Source organism: Sinocyclocheilus grahami, unplaced genomic scaffold, assembly GCF_001515645.1.
Source record: "Sinocyclocheilus grahami isolate Dianchi unplaced genomic scaffold, SAMN03320097.WGS_v1.1 scaffold982.1, whole genome shotgun sequence".
Lineage (NCBI taxonomy): Eukaryota > Metazoa > Chordata > Actinopteri > Cypriniformes > Cyprinidae > Sinocyclocheilus > Sinocyclocheilus grahami.
In genome coordinates this window covers 39,541-59,716 of record NW_015506161.1, presented here as the reverse complement: position 1 = coordinate 59,716, position 20,176 = coordinate 39,541, and the positions used below count along the sequence as shown (strand labels likewise).

The 20,176-nt window shown below is 35.6% G+C and overlaps 1 protein-coding gene across 1 annotated transcript in view; it reads left to right on the top strand.

Annotated features, from left to right (window-relative positions):
- LOC107565115 (rab11 family-interacting protein 1-like) overlaps positions 1–18,878 on the top strand; it is a 31,372-nt gene extending 12,494 nt beyond the window's left edge. Inside the window, exons 3-7 of the mRNA XM_016250328.1 lie at positions 3,141–3,559; positions 5,118–5,985; positions 12,883–14,595; positions 15,877–15,985; positions 17,371–18,878. Of these exons, the coding sequence (XP_016105814.1) occupies positions 3,141–3,559; positions 5,118–5,985; positions 12,883–14,595; positions 15,877–15,985; positions 17,371–17,559 (3,298 nt within the window). The 3' untranslated portion in view covers positions 17,560–18,878. The remainder of the gene's footprint in view (positions 1–3,140; positions 3,560–5,117; positions 5,986–12,882; positions 14,596–15,876; positions 15,986–17,370) is intronic.
- The last annotated feature ends 1,298 nt before the right edge of the window (positions 18,879–20,176 follow it).

The window sequence follows — 20,176 nt, the reverse complement described above, 5'->3', positions numbered from 1 at the left end:
TTTGGAAATGCAACTAAATAAATGCTGTTCTGTAAGAGAAGTCACACTGAATTTTATTTTCTGCAAACCATGATTGACTGTCATAAAATACATTCACTGATTCATTAGGTTAAATAATATAATATATTTAAATCTAAGCTGTCATTTATTTTTTTATTTTTTGTTTTTTTGGGCCAAATTAGATGGTGCACTGATAAGAAAAAAAGAAAATAAATGAATAAAAATAAATTATTTTTTATAAAAACCTTTGAAACAGATTTTACTCAGAAATTGTTACATATATTATATTATATTATATTATATTTAAATTTTTTGCCTGTACATTTCCTTTTCTTTACAAAGATAACATTTACATAAATTCTTTACAAAAAGAAAACGTTGCAACAGGCTGGAAATTATGCGGCATTAATATAACTCCATGAATTTATAAACACACTTTGGCTGGAAAGTGATTGCATATAATGTGCAACCAAAGGGGAAAAGTGCTTTCATGAATTTTTCATTAAAATTGTAGCAGTCTGTCCAAAAGTTTCATCTGTGGGGGTCCAAACAGAAATGCTTGGAATTCTGCTGCAGCCGCTTCCTCTGATCACATTTCACGTTCAATCGGATTGGTCTCTGGGAGCCGCTGTTTGGTGTCAGTGTGACTGTAGACTACCCATGATCCCTGTGTTCAGGAGTCTATTATGACAACAGTGTGGGTGGATAATGGCATGTTCATGATTACACACTGAACTCCAGAACTCTCCCACCTGCCGCTCTGCTGAACAAGAGGGGACAAGCAAAAGCTAAACATAGATGTTTTCCTTTATTTCATCAGTAGGCAGGCTTCTCTGTTTTGTATCATTTACTGGTACAGGGTTCAATTCCCAAGTGAAATTCCAGCCTTTCTATTCATACAGTAATTTAGTTTTGAACGGTAGGGTGCACGATTAAAGGGTTAGTTCACCCAAAAATTTAAATTCTGTCATTAATTACTCACCCTCGTGTCGTTCAAAAACCGTAAGACCTTCGCTCATCTTCGGAACACAATTTAAGATATTTTTGATGAAATCTGAGGACTCTCTGACCCTCCCATAGACGGCAAGGTAAAAAAGAATACTTTTTTAGCTTTTTTTCAAGCATGTGGCCAGCGCCGCCACACGCTCGCGTCATGATACTGTCGTGAACACGCGTCCACAAGTGACGCAGTAGAGACGAAAATGTGGAATAAAGTTGTTATTTTTGTTTTATTTGCGCAAAAAAGTATTCTCGTAGCTTTGTAACATTAACAGTTGAACCACTGATGTCACACGGACTACTTTGTCGATCATCTTGGTACTTTTCTGGACCTTGAACGTGGTAGTTACCTTGCTGTCTATGAGAGGGTCAGTGAGCCCTCAGATTTCATCAAAAATATCTTAAATTGTGTTCCGAAGATGAACGAAAGTCTTACGGGTTTGGAACAACAGGAGGGTGAGTAATTAATGACAGAATTTTCATTTTTGGGTGAACTAACCCTTTAATAAAAATTAAATCGCAAAGGCGATAAATCGCATTTAGGCAGAAGCTGCGATTGTCAGGCGCATCTTTCTGTGAAGCACGGTTCTGTGATCAGGAGTAAATCTCCATCCGAAGGCAAGAGGGCGCTCTCGCACTGAAACTCCAAATACGCCTCGCAAGAGAAACCTAAACAGTAGATTTAACTGATTTCATTAATTCAACTTGACTAATAAACAAACGACTATGACATTATATGGTTTATCTGAGTTTGTCTTATTATACTGTAATTTTTATTATAATTAAGTATATAATAATGCAATGCTAATCGACATAGCCTTTATCACAGCTTAGAATACTATTAAATATGTTGCGTGCCTCACAGAAGGATTTATTTCACGTTATGAAGTGAGTTTGGAGTAAAAATATGTTATTAAATGTGGTATTTTCACATGCTTTCAGATGGAGCAGCATTTACTTACAGAGCCGTAGTTCACTGACAAGCTACGCAAACCGCTTTTATAATCGCAGAACGATTTCTTCGATTTCATAATCGTGCGATTAAATCGTCTGCGATTATGAACGCGATTTTGCATAGCTTGTCAGTGAACTACGGCTCTGTGAAGTAAATGCTGCTCCATCCGAAAGCACGTGATTTACTACTAATCACAGAACCAGCTTTACTGACAAGATGCGCATGACAATAGCATTCGATTAATCGTGCAGCCCTATTTGAACCTACTAATATTTGAAACATTGAATGAAACTGATGTAATTCTCTATCCATTTTTAACAGTATCAAACCATTGTGAAACTATAAAAGGCATCATACCCTTACCCCTTTAATCTCAGAGGATTAAATCACAGAATTTAGAGGAACATTTAGCTCTAATTGGTCAATTGCAGCATTGTATTTTATGTTCTCAGATAATACACAATAATTAAAAAATAAAATAAAACTATTTCACATCTGTCTATTTACTTGTTTGGTAAGTAAGGATTACGGGGTTATTCTACATTTCTTTTTTTATTCTCCACAAAAATAATTTTTGTCTTTTAAAAAAATATATGCACATTTTTTTTTTTTCTAAAAGACAGAAGAAAGTTTTCAACCAGGCTTATGTGAAATGTTCCCATAAAGACATTTAAATCACAAATTACATTTGTGACTTTGATGCGGTGTTATTTTAGTATTATTTTTATACTGTACTGTTATATTGTTATTTTTTATAATGTATTTATTAATATTTTGAATCAGCCGTTTTATATTTTCAGTATTTATTTTCATTTTAGTGTATGTTTTAGTAATTGTGCTGTGTGCTTTCATCTTTATTAGTTTTTTATATTCCTATTTAGCTTTATTTAGTTAGTTGCCAAAGCAACATTTTATTTATTTATTTATTTAAGATTTAAGATTTTAAAATATTCATCTAATATTTATATTTTATTTTATTTCAGGTTTATTTCAATAAAACAAAAAACTGTTTAGCATAAATTAATATTAAAATAATTTTCATGTGTTGAAAGTAAGTCTTTGAATAAGCTAAAATTAATTAAATAAGCATTACATAAGTGATAATCCTAAAATAAATGATAATCCTTAACAAAAACATAGTACAGCTGTCATGCAATCTAATGAGAAGGTTTGATTCTCTTTGCAGCTGGTATAAGCTGGTGGATAAGAATGGCAAACAGGAGAAGAACCGAGGGGAAGTTCTTTTGGACATTCAGTTCATGCGGAATAACCTGACAGCCAGCATGTTTGACCTCTCCATGGCAGACAAACCTCGCTCTGGCATTGGCAAACTCAAGGATAAAATTCGTGGTAAGAAGAAGGAAGGCCTGTCAGATTCTGCCTCTGCGATCGTGCCTTCTTCAGTGGGAACAGACAGTGAAGGGGAAGGAGAGGGTGGTTCAGACAATCCTAAGAAGAAATCAAAACTCAAATCCTTGTTTGGACCAAAGACAAACCTCCAAAGGAATGTGTCCCAGTCGATGTCAACGCTGGGCACCCTGCCTGAGAAGAACAGTTCACTCAGCAGCAGCAGATCATCCGGCCTTAATGTGGACTCTCCTGATGGTAAGGTGATAGGTCATCTTGTTGTAGTACAAATATGCACTACAAAATTTTGAATAATTATGATTTAAAAAATTTTTTTTGAAAGAGGTCTCTTTTTTTCACCAAGGCTACATTTATTTGATAAAAAAATACAATAAAAACAGTAATATTCTGAAATATTATTACAATTTAAAACTAATGTTTTCTAGTTTATTATACTTTCAAATGTTAATTATTCCGTTGATGCAAAGCTGAATTTTCAGCACGTTACTCCAAGTCTTCAGTGTCACATGATCCTTCAGAAATCATTATAATATGCTGAATGGCTGCTTCATATTTTTTTTGGAAACCATGATAAGATTGAAAGAAAGAAAGATTGAATACTTGCATATACATATATATATATATATATATATATATATATATACATATATACATATAATTTATTTATTTATGAAAGAAAGAATTCTTTATTTTTATTTGGCAAGTAAGCATTAATTTGATCAAAAGTGACAGTAAAGACTAAAAGTAAAGTAAAGTATTTTAAGTACTATTTTAAATAAATGCTGATCTTTTGAACTTTCTACCCATCAAAGAACCCTGAAAAAATGGTTTCACAAAAATATTAATTAGCACAAATGATTTGCATTGATAATAAGAAAAACATTACTTGAGTACCAAATCAGCATATTAGAATGATTTCTGAAGAATCATGTGACACTGAAGACTTTAAAGATATTATATATATATAAAAAAATATATATATACATATGTATGTGTGTGTGTGTATATATATATATATATATAAAAATTATATCACGATATTTCAAGAATATTTGCGATAACGATATTTATGACAATATAGAAAAAAAAAACAACTTGGAACGTTTTATTGGTGATTGCAGCTGGCAGGCAGCAGCATTTATTAGTGCAAACAAAATGAAGGGCATTTTCCATCCTTTTCCAATGAGCTACTGTCATCGATGACAGACTCTCGATTGTCATAAGGTGGCAGCAGCGTGCAAAACTGCGTCGCTTTCAGTGGTGTGAATTCTGACAAAACGTTTCTGATTAGCCATTGCCTTCAAGAAATCAACAGATATGTCTGTGATTGGTTGCATTGCTCAACGCTGCAAAAACACGTTGAGGGTATTTAGCGCTTGGCTAAGCACTCCAAATTGCAGCAGGGCCAACATCAGGGATTCAATTACTAACAATTTAAAACAACTTAAAATATATATATAATTTTTAAGTGCATTTTTAATGTTTCTACAGGTTTTTGATTAGTAGTACTAGTTATTGGATTAAGCTCTAAAGGGTCTGCTTTGACAAGTTTGAATAAAATTTTTGCTTGATTATCATGTATAAAAAGTATAAGAAGTAACTTAAGCTGCAGTTAATATTCACCTTGACACATCAAAAAGTCAACAAACAAGAAGTCACTGAAAATCATTTTTTTTGTTGTTTATAAAACAGTTAAATATTTATAAATGTGGCTTAAGTTTCTGACAGTGTTCACATAAATGTTGGACCTCATCTACATTGCAGTTTTAATACATATTGTCCTCTTCTCTTGCAGTGAAAAAGAAGTTTAAAATACTGGGACACAAGCGCACTGAGAGCTCAGATAGCAAAGTGTCTCTTGGCCCCTTTTCTCTTCTGAGCCGCTCTAAACAAAACATCCAGGAGCAGAATAACCTCTGTATAAATGGCAGCCACGTTTATGCAGAGGAGCAAGAACCTAAAGTTAATTTTGGCTCCACACTCAGTCTGAACAGCTCAGGAAAGGGTTCAGTAGAGGATGTTCGTAAATACCACCAACGAAATACGTCCGACATCTCCATAGACTCACTTAAAGGCCTGGGTATCCCCTCATACAAGCCTGAAGTGCAAGACAAAGCTTCTCTTGTCCCACAGCGCACTCTAGAGGACAGGAGTCATGTAGAAGTGGAGGAGAAGGGTAAGAAACCCGAAGGAAGAAGCCTGCAAGAGATGCTGGACCGACAGGAAGAACAAAAGCAAAGGAAGCAGCAAGAACAGGAGAGAAAACAAGAGGAAGAGAGGAAAAGCAGGCTTGAAGAGCAGGAGAAGAAGCGCAAGGAAGAGGAAGAGCTGCAGAGGAAGCGGCGCGAGGAGGAGACGCAGCAAGCTGAGGATCAGCGGCACCAGGAGGAGACCAGAGTAACCGATCGGCTCTCTTCTCTCTTTGGCATTGGAAAGAAGAAGGAGGACAAGAGAGATGAAGCTATGAATGAACCCAAACGTCTAGATGTGCCGTCCTCTACAAACCCGTTTGAAGACATTCCCCTTACCCCAGATACTCCATCCTCTATCCCAGAAGAGAGGCCCACGGACCCACGGAGGGGTGTCAGGACCACCCTCACCCCAACGCCACCCGCCAGTGCTTTCCCCAGCCGCACAGCAAAAGTGTCCGCGGTCAAGCCAAGGTGAGTGCTCATGGGCTTAAATAACTTCCTCCGTCCAAGATTGTATTCCAGTTCTATTTAGGGCTGGAAGATTTATTGCTTATTTACTATATTATTAGCACAGATTTTGCTAGCAATGTTGTGATGATTTTAATCCACATCTGATCGACCAATACATTTCCTGTAGAGCGTGGTAGACTAGTTTAATCAGAGTCATGCACAGGTTTTGTTTGGTAAACCCACAACCACACTATCTACCAGAACACCTGAGCTGTTTATCCAAAGCAACATTAAAGGGATAATTCATCCCAAAATGAAAATTTACTCGCCCTCAGGCCATTCAAGATGTAGGTGAGTTTGTTCTTCAGTAGAACAGTAAAGAAGATTTTTAGCTGAAACTGTGGTCCTTGGTGATTCATAAAATGCAAGTCAGTGGCTGCCGTCACTTTCAAAAAAGCATATCAGGCAATGCAAAATTAATACCTATTGCTCCTGACGATATATTGAGTTCTTATGAAGCGAAACGATCGGTCTGTGCAAGAAACTTAACATTATTTACTACATTATTACCTGTAATCTATACATTTAATTTAATTCTGTAGCACACTTGTTTAAAAACACAAAGTTCGCAATCCAAACCACATCCACATTAAAATAAATCTAAAAACTGATATCAGCAAGGAAGTTTTGGAGGGCTACTGCCAAGCTTGGGCTTTACATGTGTCATTATCGCAAGCAGAAGTGATGTGTATAAAAGGTTTAGGACTACATAAAATAATATGAACAATGAACTAGGGGTGCAACGATTCTCGGTAAAAAATCAAACCGTACCGTTCTCCACACACGGTTCGGCATACACTAGGATGTTCAACTTCAATCTGACAATGCATCTGTAATATGGTTTGTTAGAGTTCGGCTAATGCATGTTTCTGTCGATGGATACAAATTCTGGCTTCCCAATACATTACAACAAGAGCGATGAGAGAGAAAAAAAACAATACGTGGACAAACTTTATGCTGGAATAACTCAGCGCAGGTGAGACCTGAACAGCACACATTGCTATTTGTGTTTAAACTAAACTAATTTAAGCCTTGCCAGTTTAAATATTAAAGAGCCAGAAGACGTGAACTCGAGCGCAGTGAGAAGATCTATGTGGTCGCTCAGATGTTTGTGTTTGAATGGACAAATTCACACAAACGTTATGTCAAAGTGCCCGTCTTGTTGAGTATCCTAGCAGACATAGTCGGCTGAATGTACAGTATCAGTGCACTGGATCAGTGCATTCTCTTAAAGTGACAGCACTTTCTTAATGTTAATCAGACAGCAACAACACGGAAATCGCTCACTGCTCTTGACTGAATAACTTTTGTAACTTTAATACAGACAATATTAAACTTTAATCTTTAATTTATACAGTCAAATATGCAATGTTATTTTACATTTGATTTATTCAATTTCTGTACCTAAAAACTGTTAGACCTACCTAAAAAAACTGAAAAGCACTGTTTATTTTATTTGTATCTTTTTTCACTGTTTATTTATTTGTGCTGTTGCTTGTAGTTAGATTATTTGTTCTTATTTTCTTTATTATTATTTCACAATATAGTTTTTCCCTAAACATAGCACATACCGAACCGTACCAAAACCGTGATACAAACCAAACCGTGAGTAAGTTGAACCGTTGCACCCCTACAATGAACATTATTTGACATTTAAAATGAGTCATGGCTATTTAACCCTCAGTACATCTGTGTCTGTTGATTCAGTTGTTGTAATAGCAAATTCAGAAGCAAAAAAAGGGCATTAGAGCTGGTAAGTTTGATTTAATTAAAATAAATATAAGTAGATACATATTTCTGTGCCTATAAAATAGACAGGTGTGTGGCTTTCCTAATCAAGTCCAATCAGTATAATCAAACACAGCTGGACTCAAATGAAGGTGTAGAACCATCTCAAGGATGATCAGAAGAAATGGACAGCACCTGAGTTAAATATATGAGTGTCACAGCAAAGGGTCTGAATACTTAGGACCATGTGATATTTCAGTTTTTCTTTTTTAATAAATCTGCAAAAATGTCTACAATTCTGTGTTTTTCTGTCAATATGGGGTGCTGTGTGTACATTAATGAGGAAAAAAATTAACTTAAATTATTTTAGCAAATGGCTGCAATATAACAAAGAGTGAAACATTTAAGGGGGTCTGAATACTTTCCCTACCCACTGTATATGTGTGTGTGTGTATATATAGAGAGAGAGAGAGAGAGAGAGAGAGAGAGAGAGAGAGAGAGAGAATAAACGTACCTATTAAGCTCACCAAAATCTACATTGTGACATTTTTAGTGCACTAGATATTGGTATTAGTACAAAAAGTTATGTTAAAATAAAATATTAATCTCTCACACAAAAATATTTAATTTTATTTTAAATGACAAAAGCATTTCAATTAAGATGTACATCATTAAATGCAAAAAGTCTGGCTGTGCTTAATGGGTACATTTCTGTACCCTTTAACCACACCCCTGTTCCCATTAAGCTTACATCATGTTTTATTAAAAATTCTTGTTTATTTTAAACAACCTTTTTAAAGAATAATTGGAGGGGAAAAAACAGAACACTAAAATCAAGCAACAAGGCACTCAATTTGATCAGTTATATATTCATAGTGAAGTGTCATTAAAGCATACTGCAACATCTAGACGTGTCCACGTTCAACTAAGTAACACATTAAAAAGTCAAATAACAAAACAAACCAATAAAACATTTAATTCATGGGGATGAACACAGAAACTAGCCTGATTATGAAGTCTCTTATTAAATGGATGTCAACTTATTTATAGTCTCTTAAGGCTGGAATACACTACACGATTTTTGCCCTGATTTTCCACCGATTTACAGTCTGGAGAAGTTGACACTAGATGCCAAAGGTCCGAGCCAGTCTGCAGATTTGATTTGATAGAAAATCGCGTGGTGTATGATGGTCACAGACACAAGATTTTTTTAGCTTCAGACTTTGATTCCATCCAGTCAGAGGATATCAAACATGTTTAATATTTTCAGCCGATTTTAGATCACATATTGTTTTTATTTCATTTCACGTGTCTCCTAGCAACAATGCACACATTTCTGGATGAATTTGTTGTGATTGGAAGGCATTTAAAGTCTGGGAGTGTGTGATCCTCAGTCGTTTAGTGTGTGATGCCCAGGTGCAAAACTAGCCATCATGCACTAAACGACTGAGGATCACATCATACACTGGTGTTTTAAAAATCTGTTCAAATTTTAAAAGTCGTGTAGTTTATTCCAGCCTTTAGTTGCTTTTTTCCTGGACAGATACGACAGGTTTCTGATGGCTCCTTCTTTGTACGGACAACATGCCTCTTTCATCTTTGGGCATAAACTATAGTTACGTCTAGTTATCTTAAAGCTGTTAAAATAAGTTATTAACCATTTTATAAAGATAAACTTAAAGTGACAACCATCAGTTAATATTTAAAATCAGTTTATGAAGTATTAACATAGACGTTCAATGTGGAAGAGCTTAGAGAGCACACTGAGCTTAATTGGAGCAGAAACAATTTGTAATACATTTGATGTAATATTTATTAAAATGACAAGATTTTGCCAAATAAATAATCTAGGTCATGTATTAAGTTCATACATATTTTAATATGAACAACTATTATTGACAATATCTATGAAATTATACTTTTTTTTTTATTGATGTCACACTGAAGCTGTGTTATTTTCATAGTAGTGCACCCTTTAAGCTCACCTTAAAATAATTTGAAATCTTTAAAAAATTACAGCTGTATAAAACCACAGACCCTGCAATAAACTGTCAATTTATAATATTATGGATTTAAAAGTACAAGCCAGCAATGCCTGTGAAGTAATATATTAGTGTAGCACACAATCTTATACAGCTAGTCAGCTAACTGTGTTCTGTAGCATCTGCACTATGTTGCTAAAACTATCTTTTGGCTCTAACGGTAATTATTTCCCCCATCCAAGTTCCAGTTTATAATATGCAAAAGTCTAAACATTAGTCTCTTAATTTTACAGTAAGTAGTGAAACTTACCCAAAATAAAGGCTTAAACATCTAAAAAAAATGCACATTTAAAGGGCTCCTCTTTTGGTGAAAGTTTTTAGACAGCTTTCAAAATGGCCACCAGACAGTGTGAACACTTGGAGACTCATATCTCAGTGAGAAATTACAGGAGATATGTAGTAACAAACACATCAATTAGTTAAGATATTAAGTATGATAATACATTATTTTTTTATTTTTATAATCTGAGCTCAAATATGGAAGTGTGCTTAATGGGTAGGTGAGCTTAATAGGTACGTTTACCCTATATATTACCTTGTATTCAAGAAAATGGGGGAAAAACACCTTCATTATTAGAATTATTGCATTATACACTACTGTTCAAAAGTTTGGGGTCAATTATATTTATTTAAATAAATTAATACTTTTATTTAGCAAGGATACATTAAGTTGTTTAAAAGTGACAGTAAAGACATGTATAATGTTACAGAAGATTTCTATTTCAAATTAATACTGTTCTTTTGAACTTTCTATTTATCAAAGAATCCTTGATAGAAAAAAAATACAAGCAACTGTTTTCAATAAGAAATGTTACTTGAGCATCAAAAAAGGATCATGTGACACTGAAGACTGGAGTAATGATGCTGAAAATTCAACAACTCTAAAAACTATAATACTGACACCAAACTTTTGAATGATAGTGTATATGAATCTACAAACCTGATTCCAAAAAAGTTGGAGACCTTTTTTGGAATGTGTAGCTCTCATGAAATCCAAAATGAGCCAATATTTGGCATGACATTTCAAAATGTCTCACTTTCAACATTTGATATGTTATCTATATTCTATTGTGAATAAAATATAAGTTTATGAGATTTGTAAATTATTCCATTCCTTTTTTACTCACAATTTGTACAGTGTCCCAACTTTTTTGGAATTGGGTTTTGCACTTGGGTAACATGACTGTTTGGTTCAAACAGAGGAGCATGTATAATATGTCCATGTATATATGTGAAGCACTCTCTTATTTAAGATAATTTTATCGAGGAATTGTTTTTAAGCAAGACACTTGAATGTTTTGTCTTTTATGCTACTTTTGATAAAGATGAGACTTTCCTTCAGTTATATATATTTTGGCTATTTTAACCAGCTCTAATGCTTCCCCAGGGAAATGTCTGAGCAATGAGCTATCCTTGGAATCCAAGTTTGTTGCTTTTCTTTCAAGCATTGTAATTTTTAGCATTCTTATTCAGAATGACACTAAAGAACTAAAGATGTAGAGGTTTGTTAGCTGTATTATATTCAGCATAATTCATGCTGAGGCCGCATGCTAAATGATAAATCAGGCTGCTCTGTAATGCACTGCAGTTAGCATCTTGCCACCTGAGAGCTGAGGAAAACCCAGGCTGAAACTCGACTCCTCTCACCTCTGTTTGCTCCACTGCTCTTAAAGAGGAACTCCTTTATTTAGGCAAAGCCCCGTTGTGAAAATTGTTTCAGCAGATAGTTAATAACAGAAGACCTGAAATAAATTTTGCACACTTACAGGTCAAGAGAGTAAGTGCACAAAAATTGCTACATTTTCCACACTGAGGTCATTACTGAAAGTGTTGCACATTCAAACCTCCATTAGCTTTTAGTATTTTCGTTCTCGTCTCTCGGCACAACTGTATCCCATTGTAAAAGTGTGTGTGGGGGGGTGGGGTGTCTGTCAGGATGGGATGAGATGAGATCATTGTTTTTCTACTAGACATGGGGGTTTAGGTATCGCTGAGTTTCATACCCTTGGGTGAAAGTGGAACATGTTGAATCACAGTGATTTTAGTCTGTCTTTAATGTGAAATTGGTCTGGCCATCATTTATTCACTTTTTCAACAGCAATTGATACCTCTTTGATTCGTAAGTGAACTTACAAATAAACTGCTCTTCTTTCAGCCTTTAGTTGAGTGTTCATAAAGTGACCGAAAATAGACAGATTGTGCAGAATTTCACCTCATCCACCTTCTTCAAATACATATTAAATATAGCCTATTGTATAATTACTTTACTTTATGCATTGTTTTTTTTTGTGATCATAAAGTGTACTCGGCATAGGTTTTATTGTATTTAATTATTTGCATTTTGACCTTATGCAACTTACTTAACCTGTTTAGCCAAAGGCATGTGATTGGTTAGTGGAGGAAGGAATGTGGACTGGATCGTCAAGTGCTGATCTTCTGGTTTGGAGTGAAACAAGTTGTAAAAGATGATGAGCTTGTAGTCTTCCAGACAGTGACTAAGCGACATTGTCTTAGGAAAAATGTCTGTAGGATTAAATTTTTTGTACTGGGAGTTTTAAGGATTTTAGGAACTTCTGTCTTATGATTAACTAATATGGTGAGTAACTCATTTTCCAAAAGCTGAGAATAAAAAGAGAGGAATGTGGTTTAGGTGTGTTTGTTTGCATAGAACTTTTAGATTCGGAAGTGCAGGGTAAATTTTTTTCTATCGAACTGTGTTTAAAGACTTTGAAGAAAGAAAGATTAATAGTTACATATAACAACAACAATATGTATGTATATATATATATATATCAAGATTTTAGAAAATCCTTAAAGTAACCAAGCAAGATGTGACCTTTTTGATGTAGTTTAATAGTAAGAAATACATTGTTTCTATTATGCGATGAATGTTCAGTTGTACATATAAAGTGTGAATGTCAGGCATTAAGTTAGGATAATATATTTAGGCAGGGGAGTTATGTGCTGTTTGTATTAAATGGGTTTTAGTTGCATGTAATGCCCAGCAGAAATATATTGGAAAACATATTGGATTGTAAGTGCTGTTTTAGCCGTAAGTTGACCATTTTCTGTTTTTACTCTTTGGCAGATTGGCTCTGAGTGTACTGCCTGAAATTGATAATAGCCATTCCCAATCCCCCTCGGACTCTATAGACACCCAGACCACTTCTCACCTTTCCCCATCCCTCTCTACTGATCTGTTTGAGTCTTTTGATATGTTTTCTGATCTTCATTCTTCTCTGGCACCTGCTAAACCTCCGAGAACTTTCAGTGAGTTAAGTGAGTCCAGCATGGAAAACCTCTCGGCTCCCAAATCTGACAAGAAGCGAAAGGCTCCTCTACCCCCTGGTAATCTTGGGGGCTCGTCTAAGACTGAAAGCCATCCTGATAATGGGGGACAAGCGCATACCCAAAAAGATAGGCCTGTTCTTCCTCTCCCAGACTATGAAACCCTCTATCCTAAGAAGAGGCATGGGGTGATGGGTCAAACACGTTGGGACCATCTTGTTGCAGCGGTAAACCAAAGAAACTGGGATTTCTCTGAAGAAATTAATGTAGATGGACCTGAGAGACCAATGCCAAATAAATCTGCGATCTTAAAGGACAGAACCTCTGTGAACCTTAACCAGCACCAAATAAATCATGAGACACCTCCCCCTGCCCCCGCAAGGCACAAAGAGGCACTCCTTCCACCCAAAGCTCCTGCGACACCAGAACCATCAGTCGAGACTAATGTCCAACATGGTCATATCAAAGAGTCTTTATATACCACTGTCAATAAGCCTAGAAACTCTGCTTCCAAGAACTTGAAAAACAATCCACCTCCCACTGTCCATAGTAGACATGTACCTCAGGAGATGGAAAGGAAGTCTCCGACTCCGGATGACATTACCCATCAACTCTCCCTGTCAAAACAGAAGCCTACAGCAGCTGCTAGATCCATACAAAGTATAAATTCAAAGACTGATGATGTGGCTAAAGAGATGCCTTCAGTCATACCCAGACAACAGTCATTAGTCAAGGACCCAGTCAGACAAGTCCAACCAGACAAGCAGGTAACCAATCAACCCATGACATCAGAAAACAACAAAACTGAGAAACCACACAAGGGCCAGAATGGAAGCATTTCCACAGATGGGTTTGTTGACGTAGACCTCCTCAAAGCTGCTGAAAGTCCAGAAGAACTGCATTTGGGGAAACCGGCTATTGAACCTGAGGGGAAGGGAATGATTGCTCTCGATCCATTCCCAAATGATAACCTGCTATCTAAAGATCCCTGGGCTTTACCACAGCAGACCACCAATGAAGATGACCTGTTCACTAGGGGCCCAAAGCAAATGGGAAATCTTGAAGATCAGACATCAACCTTTGATAAGAAAGATAACAAGCCTGCAAACAAAGGTACAAATTATCCATTCACAAACCTTTCAGAGAAAAGCAAATCACCGAAATCAGAGAGTGGAAAACAATCACCCAGCTTCACTGAACAAGCCAGAGCCTCATTTCAAAGAAATTTTTCGCTTAGAAAGAAAAATTCATCTCGCCAATACACAACTACTGGAAAAGCTGGTACAGAGAATACAAGTCTGGCTAGATCAGTTTCTCAGTCTTCACAAGATGCCGAAGATGTTGTGCTGACTGTAACCAGTGTTGCTCCACCAAGCAGAACTGATCCCACCGTAGTAACATCTGAATCCCCTATAGGGGGTAAGATGACTTTTCGCGCTTGGGTCTCGCCATCAGAGGCTCAGCCAGTTGCTCTGCAGAATGGTAGTGGAAGTGCAGTTTCTAATTCAAGAAGGTGAGAAAAGTTCTCCCGACCCCTACTAACAACTCCTCTAACAGTCTGTCGTCCCTGTTGTGCTAAACCCATCAGCTTTCAAATCAACAGCTGCTGTTTACCCTGAAACTACCTGAATCAATCTCTGGTCTTGCTAGAATAAAGGGTATGTTTTCTTCAGCATTTGTTCGATTGGTTGCTTAATGGTTGGTTACTCCTTCATGGGATCTTAAGGGTCGGGAATGTGGGCTTGGGGTTTTGCTACTGATTGCTGGTCTTGGTTGTTCAAAATGCCATGGTCTTGAAGGACTTGTGTAAATGGAACAAAGGCAATATCTCAAATAATACAGGGGTTTTGTTATTGTTGGCCATATTAGATTGTCTTCACAATTTTCTGAAACTGGGTCCATATGAGAGGCTGTAGATGTGAGATTTAATAACATACACATTAAGGTTTAAATACATTTGATGTATACAAGACTAGTTCCATGTTCAAGGCATGAGTGGTGGGAATGAGTTTGAGTTTGTCCGGAGATCATGTTGTTTTGTGGGATATTTGCATTATACATTATTTTTGATTGATTTGCCACAAATGTGCTTGTGTTTGGGTTTTACATGTTATTTCTCTGCTGTACTGTTATTGATCTTTTGGTTTTGTTGGGAATTGCACATTGGGTGAGTTTGGAATGGTTTACTAACACATGCCAAGAACTGCTTACTGCATATTAGAGATAATATAAAATATGCAACATTTTAAAAACAATTTAAAATACGCTTCATAATATGCTACATTTGTCACATGATGCATGAATTTGATCACTACATCACATGTTTACGTCAGCAATAGGTGTCTAGTCATGACTAAAATAGAGGTAAAATAAATACAACAATAGATACAACGGTTTGACATTTTTCCCTTTAAAATGCCTTCACGTTTTGGCAGTCATCCATCTCTCCTAGTCAAACACGTTGTATTGTGGAATTTAGTATCTGCATATGCATTTTGCTCTGGTTGTATACTGCACCTTTTTCCAAATGTAGATCCAGAAATTTGCATACACAGTACTGAATTCCTAGTATGAGTTGAATAATAAGGTATGCCTTTCCAAACATACCCATGTCTCCTTAATCGAATACTATCTTCAAGGGCCCTTGTTCACTTGATTTGAGCATTTTTCTAATGATTTGTTTTATTGTTAAAAGTGTACAGTTCATCCTCTTCTTGGATTAAGGAACATGCTGTTGCCAGCAGTCAAGTTTTATGTTCATTGCAGTAATATGTCCGTCTCTCTCCTTTCTCAGGCCACACCCAGTGAAACCCATGAGCACCGAGAGCCAGTCTTCCAGTGTTATCGCTGTGGGGAAAGACCCGAAGACTATCACCATCAAGGAAATGGCTAACATGTCAAAGGTACAGTCAATTTTTACTTATTTCCTACTCAGTTTTTTGCACATTGAAGTTGTTGAAAAGTAAATCTATGAAGTAACACATTTTTATACACACTAAAATATGGGAATAAAACGTTTTGTACATAAAATCATTTGTAGGCACAATTTGTGACCCTGGACCACAAAACCAGTCTTAAGTTGCTGGGGTATATTTGTAGCAATAGCCAAAAATACATTGTATGGGTCAAAATTATAGATTTTTCTTTTATGCCAAAAATCATTAGGATGTTAATTAAAGTTCCATTAAGATATTTTGTAAATTTTCTACTGTAAATATATTAAAACTTAATTTTTGATTAGTAATATGCATTGCTAAGAACTTCATTTGGACAACTTTAAAGGCGATTTTCTCAATATTTAGATTTTTTTTGCATCCTCAGATTCCAGATATTCAAATTGTTGTCAAATATTGTCCTATCCTAACAAACCATACAGTGGAAAGCTTATTTATTCATCTTTCAGATGATGTATAAACCTCAATTTCGAAAAATTGACCCATATGACCAGGGTCACATTTATGTCTACTCTAATTTATACATCAGGTAACACTTTACTTGAAGGGGTGTGCATAAGACTGACATGACACCTTCATAATCATGACATGACACATGTCATGAATATGAAGGCGGTTGTATGCATGTTTATGACAACTGTCATTAAGTGTCATTCGCTCAGTTGTCATTTTTAATGCAAATATGACATTATTTGACCTAACCCTAACCTAACCCTACCCCTACCCTTACCCCTAACCATAGCCCATAACAAAGACATCTCAAACGATGTCATCTTTGCATAAAAAATTACATAACTGAGCGAATGACACTTAATGACAGTTGTCATAAACATGCATAAAAACCTTCATATTCATGACATGTCATGTCATGATTATGTAGGTGTCATGTCAGTCTTATGCACACCCCTTCAAGTAAAGTGTAACCATACATTTTTGTCTACTCCAATCATGCATGCTTATTTCCCCCTATTTTTAAATTTAGATTAGATTTACCATCATCTAAGACTCTTTCCAAGACCTTTTACATTTTTTAAATATGGTAATAATTTATTAATGCTGAAAAATGGATATTCATTCATATTATAATCAACATACTGTATACTATAATATTGTGATGCCTGCTTAGCATTTAAACATTTATTTTAGTTTACTTTTAATGTTTTATTTACCACTTATGTAGACAAAATGGTACAGAATTGTAATATCGGCTCATCCATAGTTCATCCAAAGATCATGAAAAGCATCCATCAAGTGTATCCAGGCTTTTCATTGGTACTGTACATGAGTTGACAACTTTTTTTCTCTCTTCCTTCATTTCACTGCATATTATCCAGAATGTAGATAGTGGTCCGTACACTCAGCTCACACAGGAGGAACTGGTCACACTGGTGGTAAAGCAACAGGCCGAGCTCTCCAAAAAAGATGCCAGGATCCTGGAGTTAGAGGACTATATTGATAACCTGCTAGTTCGCGTCATGGAGGAGAAACCAGCCATCCTGCTTTCACTTCAATCCAAGTGTTAGGGTTTAATCCAAATCTGAAAATCTGAATAACCGTGCCCTGATCACTATACTGAGACGCTTCAATATTGTAGGATTTGGCTGATACAGCCAGAAGGATTATGAAAGCAATATCACAATATCTCATAATCAGTTGATTTTCTTGAGTATATGTAACGCATGTAGAGTTGTTGGCATATGTGCATTCTGATTTCATCACCAATATCATACAAATAACTTTATTTTTACAGCGTGGATATCTATAGTATATCAAAGCCTACAAGAATTCTGCAGTCTGTCAGATCACCCTTAACTGGATGCTGGGGTGTTGTTTTTTTTTGTTTTGTTGGATCATGGTACAATCTCCTCCTGAGAAGCTTCCCAACAACAAACACATCGTATTTATTGATCATCTTAGTTTTCTGTGCATCTTTCCATTTAAGAGAGGGCTTCTTAATGCATTATTTATTGCAGTCTTAAGCTTGTATTTGAAGATTTTCCTTCTTCCTGAAGTGATTTGTGTTTAGATCCTGACTGCTGCCTTGAGTCTTGATCAGAACGCTTCATTAGTGTTAATGCGGCCTTGTGTCTGTTGGGGCTCAAATCAAGGTAATAATCCTCTTACTTTTTAGAAATGTAGACAATAAGCACTTTTTACTTGAACGGGGTGTTTCATTTATGAAGGATAGTGTTTTTATATTAAGTAATTATCTAAAATACCCCGTAGAATGACCTCTAATGAAGAATTATTTTTCTTGCACACTTCTGCATATGTAAAGCTGTGCTGGTGTTCGAACACTGGGTATAGAATTCATTTTTATTTCCCTGTTCTATATTGACTACATATTTAAATGTTTCTTTTTGTCAGCTGTTGAATCAGCCGAAATAGTTTATGCTACATGTCAAACTGCATGTTTGTTTTATATTGTAGCGATTTTGACCAAGGATTATTAAGCGTTCTTTGAAGCGCAATGTACATACTGTGACATTCTGCGGTTCTGTAACGAACAAGCAAAAACTGTCTGCAGGATTTCGTTTCCTGAATGTCAGGTAATCGGTACTTTCATCAAACTGGGATCTTTTGCAACGTATCATGTAGCCTGTTGAGGTCATTGTCTGCAGAGTGTTGTTGAGAGCTCGTCTTTTGTGAAACCAAAGATCTGTGATGTAAATCTGAAGTCTTCACCCTACAGGACTCAAAACCTACTTCCCATTCCCTGTTCCATTATTCTTCTTCTCATGTCTTTAATCAGCGAGTAAACATTTTTGTTTAACGACTTGAATGCCTATGGGGAGAGAATGGTCCATCTGACAAGATGGAGGAATAAACTGTATGTCTTGTATACATTTGCTTGTCATTAATCTTAAGTTGATTCTGTTGTCAGTTTTCTGTGTTGCTGTTATATATTCAGTCATGAGAAACTTCATAAGGGCTTCTGCTGTGTTCATTCAAGTGTTGTCAGTCACTCACAGCATTTTCACTGTTATTAGGTTCTGCAGACTCCAAACTGCTTTGTCTGAATTTGAATGAGAAGCCTTATTAATTATTGCTGATGCTATGCATATATGCACAAGATATATTTTCTAGACCTGTGCCTTCTCTTTTTATTAGAGATTTTGTCAAGACATGAATACATTGGTTTGATCCTTTACTTCCAATACTTGCAGAAATGTAATTTTGATTATGCTTCAATTCATTGAATAAACTTAGATGAACCCATGTAGCACGTGTTCTAATACTAGTAATACTTTTGATGATGATTTTTTTTGTTTGTTAATATAATGTTTAAAGAGAAGTAGTTCGTGGCATCTCTATTTTAATGTGCATTAATAGGGATAGTTCTAAAATTTGACTTTCTTTCCACTGAGAAACATAAAATAAAGTATTTTAAAGAAATACTTTGACAGCCTTTGCCCATTTAATGATTCAACAAGATGATCTGTAGTCAAATCTTTATCAAAATAGTTTGTGTTCTACAGAAAAAAGAAAGTGATTCTGTTTGAAATGACTGCGGGTGAGTAAATGACAGATTTTTATTAGTTTGTTTTATTGATTGATTGATTGATTTGTGGTGAACTGTCCCTGTAGGCAAAGTATAATGATTATATTTGTTATTTATATTTGTATTATTAATGATAACTAATGAAAATATGACTTTGTGCATTTGACAGCCATGGCAACAAGTCTTTACCCTATAAAGCCTGAAATAATAATCAGATTTTTTTTTTTATTAAATAAAACTGTTTTATTGAAATTTTAGGTTGAAAAAGTAAGCGGTTTAATTTCTTGTTCTATGATCAGAGCTCTGTACAGCTTATGGCGGAGGACGAACATATTATGCAATGCATGTACAATTAATGTACAGTTAGGCATTCCTCTGAAGCTTACGTCTAAAGCTAAAGATGCTCAGTTTTTAACATGACTTTATCCAAGAATATGTATGATTAATGAAGTAAAATTTGCTTCAGTCCAGTAAATGTTTATCTTGAAAAATTACTAATAGTATAAGAGTTATTCTTACATTTTACTTGCATAAAAATCAGTAAAGATTGAACAGTAACTACAACCTGAAGGTGGTTGTTTTTATAACTGAACTAAAGACTTTTTCTTGCTAAAAGCTAGTCAGACGACAGAAGACCA